At 43.7% G+C, this 27983-nt stretch overlaps 2 protein-coding genes across 4 annotated transcripts in view; one reads left to right on the top strand and one right to left on the bottom strand.

Moving 5' to 3' along the window:
- Window positions 1-1698: 1698 nt before the first annotated feature.
- On the top strand, window positions 1699-27209 carry msh6 (mutS homolog 6 (E. coli)). The gene is made up of 20 exons (XM_041859055.2): window positions 1699-2042; window positions 4139-4344; window positions 7241-7413; window positions 7726-8424; window positions 8792-8944; window positions 9138-9335; window positions 11165-11311; window positions 11787-11877; window positions 12226-12485; window positions 12867-13107; window positions 13252-13550; window positions 13766-13968; window positions 14138-14252; window positions 14423-14609; window positions 20743-21029; window positions 21326-21443; window positions 21701-21790; window positions 22087-22241; window positions 23498-23700; window positions 25457-27209. Exons 1-20 carry the CDS (start codon window positions 1804-1806, stop codon window positions 25536-25538), a joined length of 4146 nt encoding a protein of 1381 aa, XP_041714989.2. The 5' UTR covers window positions 1699-1803; the 3' UTR covers window positions 25539-27209.
- Window positions 26711-27983, bottom strand: part of LOC121547676 (F-box only protein 11) — a 40672-nt gene continuing 39399 nt past the window's right edge. For 2 of the 3 annotated variants that reach the window (XM_041859057.2, XM_041859056.2), the window contains exon 21: window positions 26711-27790. In XM_041859057.2, the coding sequence (XP_041714991.1) occupies window positions 27661-27790 (130 nt within the window). In that variant the 3' untranslated portion in view covers window positions 26711-27660. The remainder of the gene's footprint in view (window positions 27791-27983) is intronic. The other variant, XR_005996539.2, reaches the window with a different exon arrangement.

A 27983-nucleotide genomic window follows, 5' to 3' on the forward strand; every position in this document is an offset into this window, starting at 1 on the left:
TCGAAGTCGAGTCGCTAGTCTTGAGGCTCCAAATCCAAGTCAAATTTGTGACTCGAGTCAGACTCAAGTCCAAGTCATGTGACTCCAGTCCACACTGGTGTGACCTGATGATTAAATCACCATTGGAACATACCAGAGTTGTGGACATTCCTTTTTTCTTTGATAGGTGCTTCTGTCCTGCACCTGATAAGTTGGATGTACATATTTTTATATATTCTGACTGAAATTGAGGACATGCAAGTAAAATTTTTTTTTATATACAGTGCTATGAAAAAGTATTTGCCCCCTTTCTAATTTTCTCTACTTTTGCATATTTGTGATACTGAATGTTATCAGATATTCAACCAAAACCTAATATTAGATAAAGGGAACATAAGTGAACAAATAACACAACAATTACATATTTATTTCATAAACAAAGTTATGCAACACCCAATTCCCCTGTGTGAAAAAGTAATTGCCCCTTTACACTCAATAACTGGTTGTGCCACCTTTAGCTGCAATGACTCCAACCAAATGCTTCCTGTAGTTGTTGATCAGTCTCTCACCTCGCTGTGGAGGAATTTTGGCCCACTCTTCCATGCAGAACTGCTTTAACTCAGTGACATGTGGGTTTTCAAGCATGAACTGCTCGTTTCAAGTCCTGCCACAACATCTCAATTGGGATTAGGTCTGGACTTTGACTAGGCCATTCCAAAACTTCCAATTTGTTGCTTTTTATAAATTTTCATGTAGACTTGATTGTGTGTTTTGGATCATTGTCTTGCTGCATGACCCAGCTGCGCTTCAGCTTACAGACGGATGGTCTGACATTCTCCTGTAGAATTATCTGATACAGAGCAGAATTCATGGTTCCTTCTATTAAGGCAAGTCGTCCAGGTCCTGAGGCAGCAAAGCATCCCCAAACCATCACACCACCACCACCATGCTTGACCTTTGGTATGATGTTCTTACTGTGGAATGCAGTGTTTGGTTTTCGCCAAGCATAATGGGACCCATCTCGTCCAAAAAGTTGACTCAAGTTTGCCAATAAGCACCTGGATGATCATCAAGACTCTTGGAAGAACGTTCTATGGACAGATGATTCAAAAGTATAACTTTTTGGACGACATGGTTCCAGTAATGCCTGGCGAAAACCAAACTCTGAATGGTAAATCAAAATATAGGGGAAACTCACAGTTTGTGAAATGGCACTAACAACTCACAGAGTGAATTCCAAAGTTATCTATGATGATTACGCAGTAGGCTTACACTCGTCTCCCATTATCTGCAATCAATTATACAAATACCACTACCGCTCTCTGCTGGTGGTATGTGGCGATCGCATAACATAGTAGGTCTGTATCATGATTAAATATAACTCCTAAATAAAAACAAATCCGTATTAACTAACTTTTTCTTACTCGGGCAGAGAAAATACATGTGTTATTTGTTTGACATGAACCAGCATGAACCCAAAACTCTTTGATGAATCTAACTGTAAGTCGCTCTGGATAAGAGCGTCTGCTAAATGACTACAATGTAAAATGTAAATGTTATAAGTCGCTTTGGATAAAAGCGTCTGCTAAATGGCATATTATATATTATTATTATTATTATTATTATATAAATCCCTAGAATAAAGATGGTTTGCTATTGGCTGAATTCCCTTGTAGCCACGCCCACGTGACCCTTTACCTTCTGAGAATTTCCCGCGAACAGTGCACGAGCACTGATGCCTGCAGACCAGACAGTGAGCTAGCAGATTCTAAGCGTTTGATTAACTAAATCACTTTATTATAACATTTTCCATAAATAGACTTTATGGCGAAGCAAAGCAGCATTTTCAAATTTTTCAATAAGTCTCCGCCACCGGTTCCGAAGGCGAAACCCTCGCCTGCAGAAGCGGACTTGCCATCCTCGGTTCGAAAAAAGAACAACTCTCCAAAAGAAGAAGCTAAGCATGCATCTCAAACTCCGACCACCAAAAAGACTGCTGCAAAAGCGATCAAAGGCGGATTCGGCAAACTCTTTGGGAATAAGACCCCAACAGTAAAGGAGAGGTAAGGCAGATCAAGTTAGTTAGCTAGCACAACAACAACAACGAGTTGCTTTGGTGTGGCTAGTGGTTTTAGCAGTAGCAAGCTACAGTAGCTAATTATAACTCGTGCAGTAATGACATTTGATTTGTGAAATAGCTAACTCCCTCGTCTACACAGGACAGACGTTATGTAATGCAATACGATTTAGACAGATTAGTGGCTGGATAAAACTAGGTAACCAGTCAGCTGATCAGTTAACTAGTAATGTTATTTGTCACTCAACCATTCCACACACTTCCATGTGCATCCATTGTCAGACAGTGTTGCTGTTGGAAAATAATCAATTCTGATCAAGCATGTCAATGTACACAGTAACATGCATGCGTCCTCATTTGGCGGGAGAACGTGTCACGTAATTCAACACTTGCGTGACTGGCATGATGTGGGGCTGACGTAGACCCAGGGGTACCAATTCTATTGAGAGGGACAAGGCATCATATCTTCACATCGATGTAAAACTATGTTTACGCCTCGATCACATCGACAGTGTCATTGCATTTTGGTATACCAGAAGTACCAAAGATTTTTTATAACTAAACCAAGATAGACCACAGCCTGTCGTTTCCAATGGGAACAAATGAGTCATAGTGGGCAGAACAAGCAAGGAGGTGGGCAGAGCCAAGCACGAGCTAGCGAGATCCTATTGGCCCGTTCTAGCATGCATCTGCATATTTCGGTTAGGGGAAGGCCTACTGAAGTGCATGTGTGCGATAACTGAATTCGCCTTTGCACTCCTAAACAACAAGATTTTTTACAACTTTGGCAAAGGGTAAAGTCTACAAAACTTAGTCCACTCTGTTCATAACAGATTCTAGTTTTGGGAACAGAAAACTGTATTGAGATCAAATGTTTAATTGATGAGAATGTCAGCCAAAATCCATCTTCTCCCACAGCCAGCCACTGGGCTTCCTCTCACTACCATATTTGGTAGTGAGTGGAAACGGCAAGCGGATGCCTCACATTTTATATATCCGGTGAAACATCTGGCTTATTCTATCTGTGGAAGTACATTCATTTCCAATGGCGTTTGCCTAGCTGCAGTGTGGTGCATACGTTGGATTTATCGAACGTATGCGTCAAACTGTATGCGTAGATGGCTTGACAGAAATGGTAGCAGAAGGTGAATGTTGAACTTTTGTTGCACACATATCCAGATGATGCTGCGTAACATTTTGCGCAGTGACGCTGTCTGTCGGTGTGAACGAGGCGTTAGCGGAGTTGATGACAACCGGATGCATCCAGTTTTAAGGGATACAGGCAGAAACTGCTTATTCAATAGAAATCCCTGATCACACTTGTAGGCGATGTCATTGCGACGTTGGCTAGTTAAGCTCATGCACAGAAACACGTTATCGTGTCTAATGGTCGACCCGTGCCAAACTGCGCCTGTGCAGGCTGTCAAATCAAAGGCACTCCTTTTGATATAAAGTTGTTTTTGACTAAAATTAAAACTTGTCAGTTTGTCACTTAAACGAGGTTGGAGTAATAACATGTTCAACTACTTAAGACATTTGCTCTAATCTAGGTTGTGCCTTTTTAGATTTCGAGAGAATTAACAACTAAGGAAGTATTTTTCACTTCTCTCATTGACTTATCAAACCCCAAAACCCGGCCTGGTCTGTTTCGCAAGCATTCCCGGAAGTCTCGCGATCTTGCACCTCTGGGTTTAGAAACTCTGTGATACAGCTAATTCAACCCTATTCAACCTAGCTTCCTTTTCAGCTGAAACCCGGATGTGGAAACTCCACTCAGGTGTTTTCTTTTACGCCTGCTACCTTAGGTTAATGTAAAACAAATGAATGAGGGAACTCTATGGATGCGTCCCAATAATCTCCCTTTCCTCTTGAAGTGTGCACTTGTTCACTCCTCCCCACGAATGTACAAAGCATTGGATTGGCGTAGGCATGGGCTAGAGTAGGCAAGGGAGTTGCCATACCAGTAATTTCCTTTCAAATCCATGAAGGGAAGTTCAACAAGTGGACACTTGGGAAGACAGGAGAGATTATTACTAGGTAACCTGTTGTCTGATTTTTATTCTCCATCTTCTTTTCTTCCAGTCCAGCACCATGTCCATTCAGTGCCGGAGCCTTGGTGTGGGCCAAGCTAGAAGGGCACCCCTGGTGGCCGTGTATGGTAGTGCCCCAGCCCCTCGGCGGGCAGCAGATGAGGGGCAGGGGTAAAAGCCAACGCCTGCATGTCCACTTCTTCGACGAGCCGCCGACCAGGGGCTGGGTCAGCACCAAATATATCCGCGAGTATCAAGGTGAGAAAGCTATGATTTACCTGTGCAAAACTCCCTGTCTGTACTATCTACAGGGTGCTACGTCACTCACCTACCCCTGTGCAGGTGGACATCTATGGTCTATCTATTCTTGGTTAGCCTGGCCCCAAATCTGTTTGTTCTGTCTTGCCAACTCCTATGTGTGTTGTCATGAATGACAATGACCATAGGAGCAAGACGGCTCAAGAAAATCTGATATCAGGCTAATTCTAGCTATGATATGGCTAATGAGGTTAAATACAAGATGTAAAACGCAAGATACCAGTTAAGAGTTAGGCTATATTACTACAGCAATAGCTTCTCCAATGCATTTTATTAATTCTAGAGCAATGTTTTTGGCACTGAGCAAAATGCATCCCATAACATTTTAACATGGAAATAGCTGTTCTATCATTCAGCCTACAGTAGCAGCCAAAGTGTGGTGTTCAATGTAGGCCTACATTCCATGAGACTTTTGGAAAAAAAACATGCAGGGTTTGACATTAACCTGTTTATCCACTTGTCCTTCAGACAAGGAAGTGACTGAAAATGTTGTGGTGTTTGATGCAAGAAACCACTTTACAAAATATAATGCATTATTATTCCCATACCATTATTACAGAAAATCAGACATTATGCTACCCTCTGCCTATTGGCTACTTAGCTCAAAATACAACACTGCCCCTTTAAGACAAAAAACAACTCTTTACCCCACTCGCTTTTCAAAGATGTCTAGAAATGTAAATGTTTTGTGCTCTTGTAGGAAGCAATCACTCCCCTACTGCTGACTACAAATGATCTATAACTGGGCTAATAACTCACTAACTAGCAAAGGATATGAACAAAATGTGCACACGTGGCTACATGCAGCTCTTGCTTTGATCTCCAAACAAGCGCATCTACTCTCAACCGCTCATGCTGTTAACACAGTCCAGTTCAACGTAAATGGCACAGATCCATAAATGGCAATGGTCTATTTGCATATAGAGCTACTGCAGCTCTGATTGTTTATGCCGCACCGGTCTGTGTAGAGTACGGGCTGAGTAGTACGTGTCAATGCAATAGAATCCTACTCCGATGTGTTCTGCCTACAACAAAATCTCTTGTATAGTTCGTTTTGTTTCGGTATGTTGCATTGAAAGTGGCTAATATTGGGTTGAATCAATCACAATTGCCACAGTAAAGGGAAACGTTGATAGTGTTAACAGGGAAAACTCTAGAAGTGGTCACCAACCTTTTCTGAGTCAAAATGCGAGATATACCGCTCAGATTCTTTTAACATGACTTAAAAAAACGTATGCCTATGCAACATTAACCAATTAAAAACAGTTCTGTAGCAGTGAGGTTTGTGCAGTAAGCTATAGGCCCAATACATTATCAACACATATTGGCTTTGCTTGAATTGCCCTGTCAATGCATTGTTGTTTAGGCCATTTAAAAAAATCATATTTCAAAATTTGAGGTAGGCTAAATGATCACACCGGTAATAGATCCGTTGTTGTATTACTTGAGGCACAGCTGAGTGAGCATACATTTAAATAATTTGATGGCGCCTGCATTTGATGGTTAGTCTCAGCGGAGGGAGAGAGCAGCAGCCTGAGGGTCCGCCTCTCAACATCCCTCTGCTCTCCCTTTCCTCCACTGACACTGACCAAAAAGGGACACCGTCTTCCAGCTGATGGTGAAACTCGAGTTGCACCGCATTATTTCTGCGACTGCATTGTTACTCCTATGAACAGAGAAAGTGAAATATTCCTCAAAATTAAAAAAGACCCAAGCAGCTAATAATAACAACGCAAGCCTATATATACACTTTCCTACTCATTCATTACTGCTGCAGTGCTTGTTGTAGCGCTGAGTGGAAATAGGAAGAAAGCGCATTTTGTGGCTTATAAAAGTGTTGAATACAAAGTGTTGACAGTGCTGAGTAAGAACTTAAACATGAACTCACTCATAAAAACAGCAGCTCTTTGCTGTATTCATTGACATTTTCTCTTTAGTCATGGGTTTTAAACGTTTTGAAATCAGTATCAACATTGCTGTAGATTTCTTATGCCTGTTACGTTACTGCAGACACAGTAATCTGAGCCATCCGATTGGCCAGCGGTAGGCCTGTAGTGCACTTCATTTGCTCTTTGGGCCCGCCGGGAAGGCAGAGTTTGTACCTTTAGACACATGACCTGTTTCTAAATGGCAACAGTTTGCCTACTCAGCGCGCAGGGCAGCTGAATCGGGTGCACCCCCCCAAAAAAGGAACACAGCTTTATCGTTGGGTTTTTTACAGAAATATTTGGCGATCCACTAGGAATGCCTTCGCGATCGACCGGTTGGTTGGTGACCACTGCTCTAGAAAGTGAAGTTCAATCTCGTGCTTCTCTCTGTGGGCTGATATTTCTGCGCAGCAGTCCCGGGGCTACTGCGCGCGCAGCTTAGACAGAACATTGTTCTAGAGCCATATACAGTACCAGTCAAAAGTTTGGACACGCCTACTCATTCCAGGGTTTTTCTTTATATTTATTATTTTCTACAATGTGGAATAATAGTGAAGACATCAAAACTATGAAATAACATATGGAATCATTCAAGACTGTTGGAAAAGCATTCCAGGTGAAGCTGGTTGAGAGAATGCCAAGAGTGTGCAAAGCTGTCATCAAGGCAAAGGGTGGCTACTTTGAAGAATCTCAAATATAAAATATATTTTGATTTGTTTAACACTTTTTTGGTTACTACATGATTCCATATGTGTTTATTTAAAAGTGTTGATGTCTTCACTATTATACAATGTAAAAAAATTAAGAAAAACCCTTGAATGAGTAGGTGTGTCCAAACTTTTGACTGGTACTGTACACTTTGGAGTGTACTAAAAATAATGTTGCTTCTCACTTGTACTCCATCCCAGGCTCGGACAGCAGTGATGCTAAGACGGGAGGGGTGTTCTTCAGTGGTAAGCCTGTGATCCGCAGGGCCATGGAGCTGGCTGATGCTGCTATGCCAGACAGCTCAGAGACCAGACTGAAGATGCCTGTCTGTATGGACCCATCTGATGCTGAGGAGGAGGAGGAGGATATGGAGGTGAGAGAACCTTTTCGTTTGTATGGAAACCTTTCCGTATGTACTGCTGCTAACATTGCATTTCCCTTTGATACTTTATTAATCCACAATCTGTCTATCTAGACGCATTTTAATGCAAATGTAAGCCAGTATCAAAACCTTTTTCATTTTGTAGTGTACATTGGACTTACCACTCAATAATGATAAATACTGTATCATTATATACTCTTACTCTGTCTCGTTGTGTGCAAACTAGCAAGTGTAAAGTAAATGTGTTTAATATTTTCAAACATATAATGTGCCTAGATTATTTATTTCCCCTTCTTCCAACAGCTTGATAAGTCAGCACTGACTGACGAAGACTTGACTGAAGAGGAAGATGATGAGACAGTGAAGTCAAAGCCTAGTCGCCGTTCATCCCGCACCACAGCAGAACAGGGCAGCAAGTCCAAGCGTCGCCGCATTGTGGTCGCCTCCGACAGTGAAGACTCGGGTGATGAATTCAAACCAGAACAGGCCGGAGGTAGCAGTGAGGAAGATGACGAGGAAGAGGAGGTAGTGAACAGTGCGTCGGAGGAGGAGGAAGATGCAGAAAGTGAACACGAGGCTGAACCCGGTAGCCCAGTTAAACCGGTGAAACGCAAACGACCCGCAGAGAAGCCATCCAGTGCCAAACCAAAACCCAAGATTCCCACTCTTCCCGAACCCGCCAAGAGAGCCCCCGTAACTAGCACCATCACAGCCGACACCAAGTCTCGACTCTCAGCCTTTTCGGCCCCGGAGAGCTTCGACAGCCAAGCGATTGGCTCAGTTGCCGGCGGACAAGGTGGGGCTACGGTATGGGACCATGAGAAGCTTGATTGGCTACAGGAAGGCCGGAGGAAAGACACCAAGAGACGGAGACAGTCTGAGGAAGACTACGACCCCACGACTCTCTACGTCCCAGAAGACTTCCTGAACAAAACGACCCCAGGCATGCGGCGCTGGTGGCAGCTCAAGTCGGAGACGTTCGACGCCGTGCTCTTCTACAAGGTACTATCAATCATTCAAATGTATTTATGAAGTCCTTTTTATATCAGCAGTTGTCACAGTGTTACAAAGTAACCCGGCCTAGATTTTGGATAGGATTTTCCCATGCTAGTCTGTGTTTGTTGTGCTGTATTTTGGTGGCGGTGCAATGCTTCTTTGTGTAACATACATTCACCGGCCAGTTTATTAGGTACACCCATCTAATACTGGGTCAGACACCCCCTTTGCCTCCAGAACAGCCTGACTTCTTGGAGATTCTTCATTGAATGTGCTTTTTAGTCTAGGACTAGGCTAAATCTGTGGCTGTGAAACTGTCCTTTAGTGTCCTCATCTCTCTTGAAAGGTGCAAATAAAATGTATTATTACTCAGGTGGGTAAGTTCTATGAGCTGTACCACATGGACGCTGTGATCGGTGTCAACGAGCTGGGTCTGACCTTCATGAAGGGGGCCTGGGCCCACTCTGGCTTCCCCGAGATTGGCTTTGGACGCTTCTCAGACGGACTGGTGCAGAAGGGATACAAGGTGGGGGAGCCATTTTGAAACTATGTTTTTTAAATGAAAGCTTAGACTCACCCTTTTAAAAGAAAGCTTAACCTTGTCCAAAATAATATTGCTATATGTAACTATTGATTTTCCCCCCCTTCCCCCCCATCACTACTGTTTTGCTGGCAAACCAATTTCTCCTCAGTCATTAATAAAGTATTTCTTATGTTAGGTGGCGCGAGTGGAGCAGACGGAGACTCCAGATATGATGGAGGCTCGCTGTAAGACCATGCTGAAGCCCACCAAATTTGACCGGGTGGTGCAGCGCGAGGTGTGCCGAATCATCACACGGGGAACACAGACCTACAGCGTGTTGGACGGAGCCCCTTCTGAGACACAGAGCAAATACCTCCTGAGCATCAAGGAGAAGGTAGGATGTGTTTTGTGATGCGTTATACAGTGCATTTGTAAAGTATTCAGACCCCTACATTTTTTCCAATTTTTGTTACGTTACAGCCTTATTCTAAAATGGATTAAATTGTTTTTTTTCTCATTAATCTACACACAATACCCCATAATGACAAAGCAAAAACATTTTTTATAGCTAATTTATTTATAAAAAAAAAATAGAAAACATTACATTTACATAAGTATTCAGACCCTTTACTCAGTACTTTGTTGAAGCACCTTTTGGCAGCGATTACATCCTCAAGTCTTCTTGGGTATGATGCTACCAGCTTGGCACACCTGTATTTGGGGAGTTTCTCCCATTCTTCTCTGCAGATCCTCTCAAGCTCTGTCAGGTTGGATGGATGGGGAGCGTCGCTGCACAGCTATTTTCAGGTCTCTCCAGAGATGTTCGATTGGGTTCAAGTCCGGGCTCTGGCTGGGCCACTCAAGGACATTCAGAGACTTGTCCCAAAGCCACTCCTGCGTTGTCTTGGCTGTGTGCTTAGGGTTGTTGTCCTGTTGGAAGGTGAACCTTCGCCCCAGTCTGAGGTCCTGATCGCTCTGGAGGAGGTTTTCATCAAGGATTTCTCTGTTCATCTTTCCCTCAAACCTGACTAGTCTCCCAGTCCCTGCCGCTGAAAAACATCCCCACAGCATGATGCTGCTACCACCATGCTTCACCGTAGGGGTGGTATTGGCCAGGTGATGAGCGAATGTTCCAAAATGCAATTTGCGGGAAAACACAGTTCTAAATATCCATTCAAAATGTAGAAAGAGGGACGATCTAAAGATGCAACTATCATGGGTTGCTAATATTACTAGGATAATGCCTTTGGCTGCTAGACAATGAAAGGAAGTTGATTATTTGAAAACCAATAGAACAGTCAGGAGAGCGCATATGAGGAAGTGTTTATAAAATATTTCCCTGAACATTTTTATGGTTGGATTTTGGTAGATGGAAGGGCTTTTCCAAAAACCTTCTCAATTAAATGTTAACTAGCTATGCCTACTGGCAGAATGACATAATGATGATTACTTGCATCAATTCAGTGGCAATTTGTTTTGCAAACTCAATCTCGTGCGCTACAGAAACACGAGTAACCAAAAAACAGTGCTAGGGGCCTGCACACTTGAATTAAAGGGTAACTACACTCAAATCAAAATTTCTTAAGATTTTTCCCAGACCTCAAAAGTGGTCTCCTGATGTGGTTTAAGCATTGTTGTGGACTTAGAACATCCAAATGTGTATTTTTTTTATTTGTTGAAAGTGTGACTTCGACAGCAAGAGCAAAATGGTAAAAATCAGAAACCTGTGAATTTCTCAGTCCACAGCCTCATTTATCTGTTTCAATAGTAGGGCTATTATTAGCCTACTTCACAGTACAGCTTGGGTTGGCCTGACTGTGAAAGACCAATATGGGATTTATCAATTTAGGTAATTCAGTGTTTGCCACTGTTTCTCATTGAATTTCTCACAAATGGTGCCAATCCTTCACCGGGCGGGCCGTTTTGGGTAATTTTGGGGAAAAATTAGATGCACCACTACACCACTGAGTTCAACTACCACCAAGCTAATGCAAAATGTAGTTAAATTACTAGTTGAACTACATGTAGTTCACTACTCTGCAACTCTGAGTTTGGGTCAAACTCCTCTAACCTTGAGTTGAGAGTAGGCCTCAGTCCCAAAATGTTAGCAAAGCTGCACTACAAGCCTGAACTTTCTCAATGTCATTTTTTTAATGAACTAACCCTTTAAACTGTGCAGGAATATGTTTTGCATCACAAAGTATAACCTCCTCTCATCTCAAGGCAGAGGAGGAGAGTTCAGGGCGCTGCAGGACCTATGGGGTCAGCTTCGTAGATACATCTGTAGGGTACTTCCATGTGGGCCAATTCCAGGACGACCGACACTGCTCCCGGCTCCGCACCCTGGTGTCACATTATGCCCCCGCACAGGTCAGGCACTACTTTTACAGCACAGGAGGTTGGTGGCACCTTAATTGGGTAGGACAGGCTCGTGGTAATGGTTGTCGCGGAATAAGTGGAATGGTATCCAATACGTCAAACACATGATTTCCATGGTTTCCAGGTGTTTGATGCCATTCACTCCGTTCCAGACATTATTATGAGCCGTCCTCCCCTCATCAGCCTCCACTGTTCTACAGCCTCAATTGTTCAACACTAACAATTTAAACTTGTTAACTTCTTCCACTACCATAAAAATATGTTTGGACAGCTGAAGGAAGTCACACAATTATTATTATTTAGGGAAATTACCCTATCTAGTTTTCATAACACTTACAGCATATCACAATCACCCAACAACAACAAGACACACAACATTGATCTGCCCCGTCCTGGTCAAAAATGTTTTTAGACATAAAGGAACATTTTATATACATTTTCCTTTCTTTTCTTTCTGTTCACACAGGTGCTCTTCGAGAAGGGGAACCCTTCAGCCGAAACCCGTAAAATCTTCAAGGCTTCTTTGTCCTCGGCTATGCAGGAGGGGCTGACTGCAGGTTCGCAGTTCTTTTTCAATACTTTATTTACAATGATACTGATGACAGATTTACAATGACCCCTTCCTCTCCCATACTTCCCATCTGTAATGCACATCTTTATGTTGATACGAAAAATTGTCAGGCGTCTGATATCGTTTGTTGAACTTTACTTTACCAACATTGTTGTTCACTTGCTTTCTCGCTCAACTAGTGCATGAGTAAAACATGGAATGTAATACTGTTTATCGGTTATCAATATAATGAAAACATGGACTGGAATACTGTTTATCGGTTATCAATATAATGAAAACATGGACTGGAATCGCAGTAATGTTCACTACATTACACCCTCCTCCCTCTAAACAGGCTCCCAGTTCTGGGACGCTCAGAAGACCCTGAAGACCCTAGCTGAGGAAAACTACTTTAAGGAGAGCGTGGGGAAGGATGAGGAGTCTGGGAGCAGTGTTCTCCCCTCTGTCCTCAAATCCATGACGTCTGAGAGCGACTCGTTGGGTCTGACCCCTAAGGAGGGTTATGAGTTGGCCCTGTCGGCCCTGGGAGGGTGTATTTTCTACCTGAAGAAATGTCTGGTAGACCAGGAGCTGCTGTCCATGACCAACTTCAAGGTAGGGATGTCAATGGTTAACCGATTAGCCGACCATAATAATGAAGCAAGTTAAACTTGATTGGTTTAATGCTTAATTTGTATTATGAACGTTTGCTAACCATAAATTAGTAAATGTTGAAGGAAAATAAGTAGCCCAATAGAGCATTCAGCCTTAATATCCTGCTAAAGCTGGCTAGCTTGCTACTCCGTAAATGTAGTTAGTTTGAGCCTTTCAGGCGTAGCCCGGTCCCAGATCTGTTTATGCTTTTGCCTACTCTTGTCATTGTCAAACCAAACATTGCATGACAAATCCCTAAGGAGTTGGCAAGAGAGCAGAAACAGACTGGCATCCAGTCTATTCCAGGGGTGCACTAAGTCATGATTGTATCCCAAATTCTAGGAATACGTCCCGGTGGACGTGGAGATGGAGAAGGCAGCTGGGCCGACCCACTTCTTCTCACAGACCCGTCAGCGTATGGTCCTGGACGGGGTGACCCTAGCCAACCTGGAGATCCTGCAGAATGGTTCGGGGGGTACAGAGGGGACCCTGTTGGAACGCCTAGATACCTGTAGTAGTCCATTTGGTAAAAGGTTGCTGAAGCAATGGCTCTGTTCCCCGCTCTGTAACCCCACATCCATAGGTGAGGGGCACACGAAAATACACAAACGCAGACACACACCTATTGTTTTCATTGGTTGGTTTGCTATTGTCTTATTTTTTTGATTTGCTGTCTTTGGGTTATTGAAATGCTCTATATAAACCCCATGTATTATAATGATTATAGGGGAGCGCCTGGATGCCCTGGAGGACCTGATGGGAGTGCAGGCCCAGGCTACGGAGGTCTCAGACCTGCTCAAGAAGCTCCCTGATCTGGAGAGGCTCCTCAGTAAGATCCACAGCATCGGTACTCAGAAGGGTCAGGACCACCCGGACAGCAGGGCTGTTCTGTATGAAGAGGTCACCTACAGTAAGAGAAAGATTGCTGACTTCCTCTCGGCTCTGGAGGGCTTCAAGACCATGCAGGAGATTGTGTCCATACTAGGACCGGTCGCGGTCGACTTCCGGTCCAGGCTACTGTGCCAGGTTTGTACACTACACACCACAACACTACCTGTCACTTGAATTGTTCTTTTTACTATACTAATTCTTTACTTTTTAACTGTCCTGTATTGTCTTGTGATTGTTTTAAGTGTTGTGAGTATTTGTATTTATGTTTTTTACTATGGTTGTAACTAAGCATGACAAACTGATTTCCTCTTGGCAATTTAATAAAGTACAATTTCATGTAATCTCATCAGGTGGTCAACCTGAAGGATGATGGTCAGGAAGGCCTCTTCCCTGACCTGTCGGCCGAGCTGAAACGCTGGGACACAGCCTTCGACCACCAGAAGGCACGCACCACCGGAGTCATCACCCCTAAGGCTGGCTTTGACCCAGAGTTTGACCAGGCTCTCAGTGGCATCAAGACCTGTGAGAAGGACCTACAGGACTACCTTGACAGGTACCTTCATCACTTGAGACACACATTTAGGAAACCTTCCCAGGCTCAGATTACTCCTAGTCTTGGACTAAAAAGCATGCCCAATGGAGAATGGAAATTGAAATAGCTTTTTCGCTATTTTCTTCATGGACAAATGTAAAATACAGTTAACAAACTTGAATGTTGCCAGGCAGAAGAAGAGGCTGGGCTGCAGGAACCTGACCTACTGGGGGACGGGACGGAACCGCTTCCAGATGGAAGTACCAGACAGCGTCTCAGAGAGGAACATACCTGAGGAGTACAAGGTCAGAGTGGCTGAAAACAATCAGGGGTTCAATTTCCGCTGGGGGAAAAAAAAAGTCGGACAAATTACAAATACTGAGTGTTCCACGATGTGGTTTTTAATCTGTAGTATGTCTTGTCAAATATTGTGGAGTGACAGTTTAGCAAACTTTTCTGAACTCTATTTAATCAGGTGAAGTCCACGAAGAAGGGCTGGAAGCGCTACTGGACGAGGGAGATAGAGCGTCTGTTCTCAGAGCTACAGAATCTCGAGGAGAAGAGAGACGCAGCTCTGAAGGACTGCATGAGAAGACTCTTCTACAACTTTGACAAGAACTACAGGGACTGGCAGACTGGGGTGGAGTGCATGGCTGTGCTAGGTAAGCTTTGCTTTATTAGGTTTATTTAACTGGCTCAATGAGAGGACCACAATGGAAACAAGTCTTCTGAGTATCCTGGGCAATTTTACACATTTGTGTGTATTTTAAATTGTCAAATCAAATGCACATTGATCAACATCTTCTCATGAGCATGATCATGCACATGTACAGTACCAGTCAAAAGTTTGGACACACCTACTCATTTAAGGGTTTTTCTTTGCTATTTTCTACATTGTAGAATAACAGTGAAGACATAAAAACTATTAAATTAACACACATGGAATCATGTAGTAACCAAAAAAGTGTGAAACAAATAAAAATATATTTTATACAGTGGGGAGAACAAGTATTTGATACACTGCCGATTTTGCAGGTTTTCCTACTTACAAAGCATGTAGAAGTCTGTAATTTTTATCATAGGTACACTTCAACTGTGAGAGACGGAATCTAAAACAAAAATCCAGAAAATCACATTGTATGATTTTTAAGTAATTCATTTGCATTTTATTGCATGACATAAGTATTTGATACATCAGAAAAGCAGAACTTAATATTTGGTACAGAAACCTTTGTTTGCAATTACAGAGATCATACGTTTCCTGTAGGTCTTGACCAGATTTGCACACGCTGCAGCAGGGATTTTGGCCCACTCCTCCATACAGACCTTCTCCAGATCCTTCAGGTTTTGGGGCTATCGCTGGGCAATATGGACTTTCAGCTCCCTCCAAAGATTTTCTATTGGGTTCAGGTCTGGAGACTGGCTAGACCACTCAAGGACCTTGAGATGCTTCTTACGGAGCCACTCCTTAGTTGCCCTGGCTGTGTGTTTCGGGTCGTTGTCATGCTAGAAGACCCAGCCACGACCCATCTTCAATGCTCTTACTGAGGGAAGGAGGTTGTTGGCCAAGATCTCGTGATACATGACCCCATCCATCCTCCCCTCAATACGGTGCAGTCGTCCTGTCCCCTTTGCAGAAAAGCATCCCCAAAGAATGATGTTTCCACCTCCATGCTTCACGGTTGGGATGGTGTTCTTGGGGTTGTACTCATCCTTCTTCTTCCACCAAACACGGCGAATGGAGTTTAGACCAAAAAGCTCTATTTTTTGTCTCATCAGACCACATGACCTTCTCCCATTCCTCCTCTGGATCATCCAGATAGTCATTGGCAAACTTCAGACGGGCCTGGACATGCGCTGGCTTGAGCAGGGGGACCTTGCGTGCGCTGCAGGATTTTAATCCATGACGGCGTAGTGTGTTACTAATGGTTTTCTTTGAGACTGTGGTCCCAGCTCTCTTCAGGTTATTGACCAGGTCCTGCCGTGTAGTTCTGGGCTGATCCCTCACCTTCCTCATGATCATTGATGCCCCACGAGGTGAGATCTTGCATGGAGCCCCAGACTGAGGGTGATTGACCGTCATCTTGAACTTCTTCCATTTTCTAATAATTGCGCCAACAGTTGTTGCCTTCTCACCAAGCTGCTTGCCTATTGTCCTGTAGCCCATCCCAGACTTGTGCAGGTCTACAATTTTATCCCTGATGTCCTTACACAGCTCTCTGTTCTTGGCCATTGTGGAGAGGTTGGAGTCTGTTTGATTGAGTGTGTGGACAGGTGTCTTTTATACAGGTAACCTGTTCAAACAGGTGCAGTTAATACAGGTAATGAGTGGAGAACAGGAGGGCTTCTTAAAGAAAAAATAACAGGTCTGTGAGAGCTGGAATTCTTACTGGTTGGTAGGTGATCAAATACTTATGTCATGCAATAAAATGCAAAATAATTACTTAAAAATCATACAATGTGATTTTTCTGGATTTTTCTTTCACAGTTGAAGTGTACCTATGATAAAAATTACAGACCTCTACATGCTTTGTAAGTAGGAAAACCTGCAAAATCGGCAGTGTATCAAATACTTGTTCTCCCCACTGTATTTGAGGTTCTTCAAATAGCCACCCTTTGCCTTGATGACAGCTTTGCACACTCTTGGCATTCTCTCAACCAGCTTCACCTGGAATGCTTTTCCAACCGTCTTGAAGGAGTTCCCACATATGCTGAGCACTTGTTGGCTGCTTTTCCTTCACTCTGCCGTCCGACCCGGTTGAGTCCGGGGGATTGTGGAGGCCAGGTCATCTGATGCAGCACTCCATCACTCTGCTTCTTGGTAAAAGAGTCCTTACACAGCCTGGAGGTGTGTTGGGTCATTGTCCTGTTGAAAAACAAATGATAGTCCCACTAAGCCCAAACCAGATGGGATGGCGTATCGCTGCAGAATGCTGTGGTAGCCATGCTGGTTAAGTGTGCCTTGAATTCTAAATGAATCACAGACAGCGTCACCAGCAAAGCACCCCCACACCATAACACATCCTCCTCCATGCTTTACGGTGGGAACTACACATGCAGAGATCATCCGTTCACCCACACGCGTCTCACAAAGACATGGCGGTTGGAACCAAAAATCTCAAATTTGGACTCCAGACCAAAGGACACATTTCCACCGGTTTAATGTCCATTGCACGCGTTTCTTGGCCCAAGCAGGTCATAATATGGATTTGGTCTTTTACCAAATAGGGCTATCTTCTGTATACACCCCCTACCTTGTCACAACACAACGGATTGGCTCAAATGCATTAAGGAGGAAATTCCACAAATTAACTTTTAACAAGGCACACCTGTTAATTGACATGCATTCCAGTTGACTACCTCATGAAGTTGGTTGAGAGAATGCCAAGAGTGGCAAAGGGTGGCTATTTGAAGAATCTCAAATATGACACATATTTTGATTTGTTTAACACTTTTTTTGGTTACTGCATGATTCCATATGTGTTAGTTCATAGTTTTGATGTCTTCACTATTAGTCTACAATGTAAAAAATTAAAGAAAAACCCTTGAATGAGTAGGTGTCCAAACTTTTGACTGGTAGTGTAGGTCCACTTGAATTCAGAACGACTCAATAAACCTACAGCATTATACTTATAGATACATATTAAGTTGCAGCCAGGTGCTGCTGGTTGCCATATATACAGTTTATGGACCTGGTGAGCCACAGACATTGGTTTGTTGACAATGCATAAACACGTTTGCAAACTGATATTTTACACCCATTATAGTGGTCCTCTGTAGCTCAGCTGGTAGAGCACGGCGCTTGTAACGCCAGGGTAGTGGGTTCGATCCCCGGGACCACCCATACACAAAAATTTATGCACGCATGACTGTAAGTCGCTTTGGATAAAAGCGTCTGCTAAGTGGCTTATTAGTATTATTATTATTATAATAAACAGTAGGCTATATAATCATATTTGGCAGGGGTTGGAACCGGTTCAGGGAACTGAACCAAAAACTGAGCAACGGAACAGGGAACGAATGTGATCTCTACTGTTCTGGAACAGAACCTTTATTTTAAAAGCATGGGAACCGGTTTATAATTGTATTTTATGTTCCGGACATTTTTTCCAGTCCTACGAAAAACTAAAACAAAACACCTAAGCAAAGCCCTCACTATCACTCAAACGTATTCCAGCGTCTGCCTGCTTGCCAGCTGGAAATCTTTACCAGTGTGTGTGCGTGTAGGCTACCTGCCCCTCCCCCTCCGAAGCATAGACTACTGTAGCCCCTCCCGCTCCGAAGCACAGACTACTGTAGCCCCTCCCGCTCCGAAGCATAGACTACTGTAGCCCCTCCCGCTTCGAAGCATAGACTACTGTAGCCCCTCCCGCTCCGAAGCACAGACTACTGTAGCCCCTCCCGCTCCGAAGCACAGACTACTGTAGCCCCTCCCGCTTCGAAGCATAGACTACTGTAGCCCCTCCCGCTCCGAAGCACAGACTACTGTAGCCCCTCCCGCTCCGAAGCACAGACTACTGTAGCCCCTCCCGCTCCGAAGCACAGACTACTGTAGCCCCTCCCGCTCCGAAGCATAGTCTACTGTAGCCCCTCCCGCTCCGAAGCATAGACTACTGTAGCCCCTCCCGCTCCGAAGCATAGACTACTGTAGCCCCTCCCGCTCCGAAGCACAGACTACTGTAGCCCCTCCCGCTCCGAAGCATAGACTACTGTAGCCCCTCCCGCTCCGAAGCATAGTCTACTGTAGCCCCTCCCGCTCCGAAGCATAGACTACTGTAGCCCCTCCCGCTCCGAAGCACAGACTACTGTAGCCCCTCCCGCTCCGAAGCATAGACTACTGTAGCCCCTCCCGCTCCGAAGCATAGTCTACTGTAGCCCCTCCCGCTCCGAAGCATAGACTACTGTAGCCTACTGACCTATACAAGCATGATTCAGAAGATAGATTTTTAATAACAGAAGAATGGATTACCCTTTTCAATGCTAGTTAAGAATACTATAGTTATCACATTACACAATGGATTAATTAATTACAAAAAAGGTAAGATGTGTTTTTAATTCTCATGCAGCTCTGCACACACAAGCTTGTTAGCTAGCTCTGGTTTAGCGTTAAGTTCAAAGGACATTCAAAGTTCCTCCATAGAAGCCGCTCCTCCGTAGGTATAATTCTGTGGGCCTAATTCAGATAATGCATGTCATAACAAGATGCCCAGCACTTCAAGCCAAACCACCTCCACTCTCTCCACACCTGCAAAATGTAATTCGCATCTCACGCCTTACACTTGTCAGTCCATTACGCATTTAAACAACTAGCTTACCTGCTCCATAGCAAGCTGCTCTATCCGCACTGATTGGTGAAGTAATTCAATGAGCTATTCTAAACAAACAGAGTAAAAACGTAAAGATGACTAGGAAAAGCTCAACCCAAGTTTATTCCCCACTGGGTCAAATGGCTACAAAGACATGTTTACACAAGCACATATATTTATACCCTCCTACTAGGCGGAGTCAAGTCCTTGCACATCTAGACAGCCAATACATCTCTGTTGCTAGTCAGGAACTTAAATTGGTTCCTTTCACTGGTGTAGTCATGGCCCCGCCTCCTGCTAGAACCTTCGTAGGTGTGGAAATGTGTGTGGGACTGTTCTCTCACTTCATCTGACCTCGGGCCAAATTCCTCGCACCTCCCTAATCCACGACTGTCCTACCTTATCAGTGACTGAAACCAGACTGTTGCCCTTTGCCTCCCTCCTTAGGAGCCATGAGATTTAACAATACCATATTTTGACAGAATGTAGACTTTCAGCACTCCCCCTTCCTCACTCAGTAACTTTCCATACACCTTCTTCTTTTCCACCCTCCATTGACCCCAACATATACATTCCTTATACATGTAAAGTAATCAATAAGTTCTGGTATGGTAACATGAATAAGTATATTTCAAGCTAGAATCCAACAAAGCTAAATGTAAAAAAACTGATTTCACAGGTTAGATAAGGAATGGAACAATATAAACCGGTACTTTTTTGGCAGGGGTTGTACCTGTTCAGAACTCTATTTTGCTGGTTGGAACAGTACAAAAAAATAGTGGTTCAGAACGAAACGATTGGAAAATAATTTAGGTTTCAACCACTGCATTGCATCACTTGGCATGCCTACTTTTTTTACCACGCCACATTAGCCTTACTCAGTTCTGCTCTAATGAAAACAGCAGGAGAAAAGAGATGATTGCATTGTTAATGATTGAGCTCTACTGCAGCAACATAATGTGTTTCACTAACAGCCTTGTCTGGGTCATTACTCTGCTAAGCATTGGATGAGTCCCAAATGGCACCCTATTCCTTTTATAGTGTATTACTTTTGACCAGGGCCTAGGGTCATAAGTAGTGCACTATATAGGGAATAGGGTGCCATTTGGGACACATCCATTGTGTGTAGTTATGTTTACTCCAGAGAGCTACGCTGCTAAAACAACCCTATTAGATATTAATGAACTTAATGAGGACAGAACACTGCCAGTGTTGGTCTAAAGGAGAGGATGGTATGGATGGGGATTGACTGGGCTTGGATGGTTGCCTTGAAGCCAATGTGGACAATGAGAGGCCATCACAATATTAAGTGCATTTTACATTTGGTTTATGTTCATCGTGTGTTTAAGTACTATTTTGTAAGATGTAACTAACTTCAGACATGCATCATTTATACACAAACAACACATCTACATACAACACATCTACAAAAACAAAATGTATGTTTATATACTAAGTTAGGATCTGCTTTTACTTTTTACCTGTGTAGATGTGTTGCTGAGTCTGACACGGTACAGCCAGGGGGGAGACGGAGGACCAATGACACGGCCTCAAGTACTACTTCCTGGTGACGTCAGCCAATCAGCAGCCTTCCTGGACCTGAGGGGCTCCCGCCACCCCTGTGTCACCAAAACCTTCTTTGGTGATGACTTCATCCCTAACGACATCGCTATTGGCTGCCCTGGCGGCGAGGAGGGGCAGGAGGATAAAGGACACGCCCCCTGCGTGCTGGTCACCGGGCCTAACATGGGAGGAAAGTCTACTCTAATGAGACAGGTATGGGTTTTTCTTTAAACTTTCACTTTCAACTTTATTTGTCCCAGAGAGAAACTGGTTGTGCAGCAAGATCACACCAAGACACAAAATAAACATTCAACAGGAATGGCAGTTGATCTTGAACCTCACCTAGGTCCTGTGTGTACTTTTGTTTCTTCTGTAGTTGTTGGCTTGAAGTTGTTAGATTTCACCCTGTGGTGGTTCTGTGTTCCTGGCACAGTCTGGACTAGTAGTGATTATGTATTTACTTGGTCCTGATGTTTATTTCATCCTGTGCTTGGTCACTCCTCCCACAGTGTGGTCTGGTGGTGATCTTGGCCCAGTTGGGTTGCTATGTTCCTGCTGAGAGCCTGTCCTTCACACCTGTGGACAGAGTCTTCACCCGCTTGGGAGCATCTGACCGTATCATGGCTGGTAAGGACTCGTACCCCACTCCCCAGCAAGTCACTCCTCCCCATGCATTTAAAAGTATTTAATTGGTGTAAGCATGGGTTAGTGGGAGTTTCAACCATATTTCTTTGACCATTCCTTTCCTATTAAATCCATGAAGGGAAATGAACACTTAGGGCATTAGGGTTGAGAATTGGGATACAGAACAAGTGTTTTCCCTGAGTCCCTTAAGATGTCCTCCTGAACTAAGTGGATCTAACCTTGGCCTGTGTGTGTTCCAGGGGAGAGCACCTTCTTTGTAGAGCTGAGTGAGACTGCTAGTATCCTCCATCATGGGACCAAGCACTCCCTGGTGCTGTTGGATGAACTGGGTAAACAACACATCTCTTATCTATTTGTCTCTCTTAGGTCTTTGTGTTGAGTTCAACATGGTGTGGGTACTACAAGAAGACGTCTCTTAGTAGCCTTTGGGGTCATCCTCCACTTCTGAGGCATAGTTCTTTGGCAAGTTTCAGACCCAGCATAAGCTTAGTTCTGGACTAAAAAGCATGCTCAATGGAGATTCTCTATTGAACATACATTTTAGTCAAAGTCTAGGCTTAATCTGGGTCTGGGAAATCAGCCCATGAAGTTTAAGTGAGAGAGAAACTGATCCATTGTGTTGCAGGAAGGGGCACCGCCACATATGACGGCACAGCGATAGCCAGTGCTGTGGTGAACGAGCTGGCAGAGAGGATCTGCTGTCGGACCCTCTTCTCTACACATTACCACTCCCTAGTAGAAGACTACACCAACAACCCTGCTGTACGGCTCGGACACATGGTGAGGAGACACACCACACACATAAGCAAGCTCAATACGGTACACAGACAACAATTCAATGACAAATATTGTGCCTTCAGGTTTTATACGGCTGGACACGTTATTTTCGGCTCTGTCAATCAATCACAAATTTGCAGACTTTTATAGCAATATCAAATAATTTCTGGTTAACAATTAAGTACCTTTCTAACCAGGTTTCCATCCAACCTTTTTATGCGAGTAACGTACATGTCGGATCAAAAATTCCATGACAGGCCTGATGGAAACACAACATTTTTCGGGAAACTTTCCAAATGTCCCGCCCCCCAAAAAAATACGCTAGACAATGTGGGATCTTTTTGTGTCGGTAAAATGAATTATGCAAGAAATGTAGGCGGTAACACTTTTTAAAATACGCAAATATTGATAATAACCATCATATCGAAGTAAAAAATCATGTAGGCTATAGCGCTGTTGGCTAGAGCGCACGTGCCAATACCAGAGTGGGCACACTCGATATATAACGCAAAAAGAAATTGAGGAAAACCATCAGTAGAGTTGAAAATGCAATGAAAAAGCCCCCCCCCCGGCCAAACCCTAACCCGGACAACACTGGACCAATTGTGTGCCGTCCTATGGGACTCCCGGTCACGGCTGGTTGTGACACAGCCTGGTATCAAACTCCAGGCTGTAGTGATGCCGCAACACAGCGATGCAGTGCCTTAAACTGCTGCGCCACTCTGGAGGCTGCGCATATTGTTCTTATTCCGATTTTTGAATATTTGCATGAAAATCGGTCACCAATTGGATAGATTTCCATTAAAATGGGCAAAATTTGCTTTTTAGCTAAACTTTTTATCAAGCAAGAATTTTCCTAGGACTGTCTGGGAGTGGGGAGGGGAAAACTGAAAACTAGCTATTGGTCTATTAACCAATTTACCGCATGGTGATGTCACCATGGAAAGCCGAAACTCCCACCCATGCAATTAGAAGGCTGATTAGAAGGTCCTGTGTAGATTGTATTTTCAACCAGCAACTATCAGGAAATAACACTGCTCAAATGTTTTCACACTTTTACAGTGTTCGTGTACAATATGATATAAAACAGAAAAAACTGAATTTTGACTGCACTGGGCCTTTAATCAACCAACCAGTCTTCCCCTATCAGGCCTATATGGTGGAGAAGGAAGAAGAGGACCCTAGCCAGGAGACATCGCCTTCCTCTAGAAGTTCAAGCAATTAACCCATTAATTAACTAATTACTCTGTCCCTCGCAGGCCTGTATGGTGGAGAATGAGGGAGATGAGGACCCTAGTCAGGAGACCATCACCTTCCTCTACAAGTTCATTGCGGGAGCGTGTCCTAAAAGCTATGGTTTCAACGCTGCTCGCCTCGCCAACCTGCCTGAGGATGTTATCCAATCCGGCCACAGGAAGGCCAAGGAGTTTGAGAGGAGCACCATCTCCCTACGAGTCTTCAAGTATGTGGTAGAAGTACACTGAGTATACCAAACATTAGGAACACCTTCCTAATATTGAGTTACCCCCTCCCCTATTACCATACCCCGTCCAAAGGCACTTAAATGTTTTGTCTTGCCCATTCACCCTCTGAATGGCACACATACACAATCCATGTCTCAAGGCTTAAAAATCCTTCTTTAACCTGTCTCCTCCCCTTCATGTACACTGAACAAAAATGTAAAGTGTTGGTCCATGTTTCATGAGCTGAAATAAAAGATCCCAGAAATGTTCCATACACACACAAAGCTTATTTCTCTCAAATTGTGTGCACAAATGTGTTTACATCCCTGTTAGTGAGCATTTCTCCTTTGCCAAGATAATCCATCCACCTGACAGGTGAGGCATATCAAGAAGCTGATTAAACCGCATGATCATTACACAGGTGCACCTTGTGCTGGTGACAAGGCCACTCTAAAATGTGCAGTTTTGGCATACAACACAATGCCACAGATGTCTCAAGTTTTGAGGGAGCGTGCAATTGGCATGCTGACTGCAGGAATGTCCACCAGAGCTGTTGCCAGAGAATTTAATGTAAATTTCTCTACCATAAGCCGCCTCCCAACGTCATTTTAGAGAATTTGGCAGTATGTCCAACCGGCCTCACAACCGCAGACCGTGAAACCACGCCAGCCCAGGACTCCACATCCGGCTTCTTCACCTGTGGGATCGTCTGAGACCCGCCACCCGGACAGCTGATGAAGCTGAGTTTGCACATCCAACGAATTTCTGCATAAACTCAGAAACCGTCTCAGGAAGCTCAACTGTGTGCTCGTCGTCCTCACCAGGGTCTTGACCTGACTGCAGTTCGTGGTAACCGACTTCAGTGGGAATATGCTCACCTTCGATGGCCACTGGCATGCTGGAGAAGTGTGCTCTTCACGGATGAATCCCGGATTCAACTGAACCGGGCAGATGGCAGATGTTGTGGCGTTGTGTGGGCGAGCAGTTTGCTAATGTCAGTGTTGTGAACAGAGTGCCCCATGGTGGGGTTATGGTATGGGCAGGCATAAGCTATGGACAACGAACACAATTAAATTTTATCTGCCAATTTGAATGCACAGAGATACCGTGACGAGATCCTGAGGCCCATTGTCGTACCACTCATCCGCCGCCGTCACCTCATGGTTCAACATAATGCACAGCCCCATGTCGCAAGGATCTGCACACAATTCTTGGAAGCTGAAAAAGTCCCAGTTCTTCCATGGCCTACATAGTCACCAGACATGTCACCCATTGAGCATATTTGGGATGCTCTGGTTCGAGGTGTACGACAGCGTGTTCCAGTTCCCGCCAGCCATTCACACAGCCTTTAAAGAGTGGGACAACATTCAACTCTATGCAAAGGAGATGTGTCGCGCTGCCTGAGACGGTCACACAAGATACTGACTGGTTTTCTGATCCACGCCCCTACCTGTGACCAACAGCTGCATATCTGTATTCCCAGTAATGTGAAATCAATTGATTAGGGCCCAATTTATTTCAATTGACTGATTTCCTTATGAACTGTAACTCAGTAAAATCTTTGAAATTGCTGCATGTTATTTTTGTTCAGTGTACATAACAAGTGATATCAATAAGGGATCATAGGTTTCACCTGGTCAGTATGTGATGGTAAGAGCAGGTGTTCTTAATGTACTGCGTATATCTCAGTCTTCAAGTATGTGTTATACTGTAGTTACATGTAGTATGTTATTTTTCCATCTTTTTGCTCCACAGGAAGCTGTGTTTGTATGCTGAAGACCCCACAGCAGCCAGCACACAGTTTGCCTTGCTGGTCCGGATGATCGGCAACCTGTGAAGATAAGGCTGTTTCGTTGTTGGGGCCTGTTCAAGAGAACGTTACACAACATTCAGATAAAAAATGTATCGAGTAGAACAGAAATGATTGTCAGAATAGGAAAGTGTCAGCTCTATTCATTCTATCTGCAACATTTAAAACCTTTCACATTCTTGAATCCATGTTTCGTTGTTTGTAGTTCTCTACTTGTTCTCCACTTTCCACCATCATAAATCACTACTGTATGATCTAATAAAGTTTATTAAAAAAAAGACCACTTTTCTCTATCTAGGAAATTAAACCCTTTTAATTAACACTAGCATCTACAAAATGATTATTGAATACTCCACAATATATTAAGTCTAGATGTTATGGTACATGCATACAATTCAGGCTGTTTGAGAACCCACAGTCACCAAAACACATGGATGGGAAAGCAATGAAAACCATATACTGCTGTTATATACTTAAATGTCTCAGCTTTATGTTCAGTAGAGCAAGAGCTTTACTTTAGAAAAATATCTCCGGCAATGCTTTACTCCAATGTGAAAATATTTGCGCTAGCCTGGTCCCAGATCTGTTTGTGTGGCATTGCGGGAAACGAGTTTGCAAGACGGCACAAACAGATCTGGGACCAGGCTAGAAAAGCGCCATGTTAACCAGGACAGCCTGGGCCTTGGAGCCTAACTAGACAGCTGTGAGTTCACAAGACTTGGGGCTGGATTCAATCCGTATCGCAGAAGATCTGCATTATAGTTCGATTGAAATTTAAAGGCAATGTTCCTACGTTCGGCGACGTCATTGACGGTAAATCGGAAATTACCTTTACATTATAACGCGGAAGGTACGGATTGAATCCAGCCCTTAATACTTGTCATTTATACTGATGTTTACCTCCAGTATGGTCCAAATAATAGGAAGTCTGTAGGGAAGCATTCATGGTTCCTTAACTCCAGTGCGGACAAATATTGCAGACAAATAAAAAGGTGTTTGGGTGTTCAAAGAGTCAAAACAAAACTGGCGACAGTTCTAAAAGCTTTTAACAAGACCACTGTATTTTTTGCACCTTTTCTATCAAGTCTCATTTAAAATAGTCAACATTGCTGGAGAAAATGTTGCTTTCTCTTTCACAGAAAGAATGTAGATACGTACACTTACAGCAAGTCTGGGGGGATGGGTAATAACCCAAAAAACAAAATTAATATATTTAATAAAATAAGACATTCAAGTACAGTAACATTTTTGCATGAAAATACAAAACTACATGAGAAAAGCATTTAAAATATTTTTCTTAAAAAAAAAACACTGAAGTGCTAGGACATATTCTTCTGTAACCATACATACACCAGCACAATGGTTTGTTGCTGGAGACAGAAACAGTGTGTGGCGAGACTGCCTCCTCCGCCTGAGGAACTAGTTCCTCGTATGGCTCTGAGCGTTGCAATGCCGTTATGCCACCATCAATGGCTCTGTACAATAACTGCAGTCTGACTTCACTTGCCCACTTCGCAAAGGCAGGCAAGGAGATCCATTATAATGATGGCTAGTGCCCATCCATCTCTCCACAGCTCCACTATAAAAGCTGCAATGCTTCCCATGAATTCTCCAACCTGAGTCAATATCTGTCTGAAATGGCACCCTATTGCCTTCATAGGGCACTACTTTTGACTAGGTCTATGCCTATGAAGGGAATAAGAATACCCATTTGTCTGCACACATAGTCCCATCCATCACCGACCAAGTCCCATTGCCTCCTCGTCAATACGTTGCTGGGAAGGAAAATAAAAAGGGAGAAGCGGGGCAGGCGGGCAGTGCATCCACAGCAGAAATGTCATATATATATATGTAAATGTCTCCTTTCAGCTCGTCTTTGTCCATCACGACTTCCATTTTTTCATATTTCTTTAAAGTCATTTTTACATTGTGTGATATTTATAAGTTTGTATTGTATTGTATTTTTCCTCCTCCCCATGGGTGGACTAGTTAGCTGAACAAACAGGAGTCTCTGTCCAAAATGGCACCCTATTCCCTACATAGTGCACTACTTTTGCCCAGGGCCAGCATAGGGTCCTAGTCAAAAGTAGTGCACTATATAGGGAATAGGCCTGGAAGGGTCCGGAGGGGGGAAGTCCAGGGGTCCAGCTCAGTTGTGTTGCAGCGTATTGGACTCTATAGGAGGGGCTGAGTCGTACAGTGTGTCCGTGTCGTGCGTGGGCTCTCCGGCTAGTGTGCAGGGGTTTGACAACGTCCCGGCTCCACAGTCACAGAAAAATCTACAGCCAAGACAAAATCAATTATTTTTGTTATCTACAGATCCAACTGGATATCTGCTAGTATTTCAGTTGCTACTTGATCAGCTGATAGTTTCGTCTTTCACGTCATGTCATTTCCAGCATAATTATCTTAAAGTCAATTACTGACGATATACTAACAGATTTGAATGCAACATTTCATTTGGCACAGGAG

The sequence above is a fragment of the Coregonus clupeaformis genome, chromosome 31 (assembly GCF_020615455.1).
Source record: "Coregonus clupeaformis isolate EN_2021a chromosome 31, ASM2061545v1, whole genome shotgun sequence".
In the NCBI taxonomy this organism is placed as follows: Eukaryota; Metazoa; Chordata; class Actinopteri; order Salmoniformes; family Salmonidae; genus Coregonus; species Coregonus clupeaformis.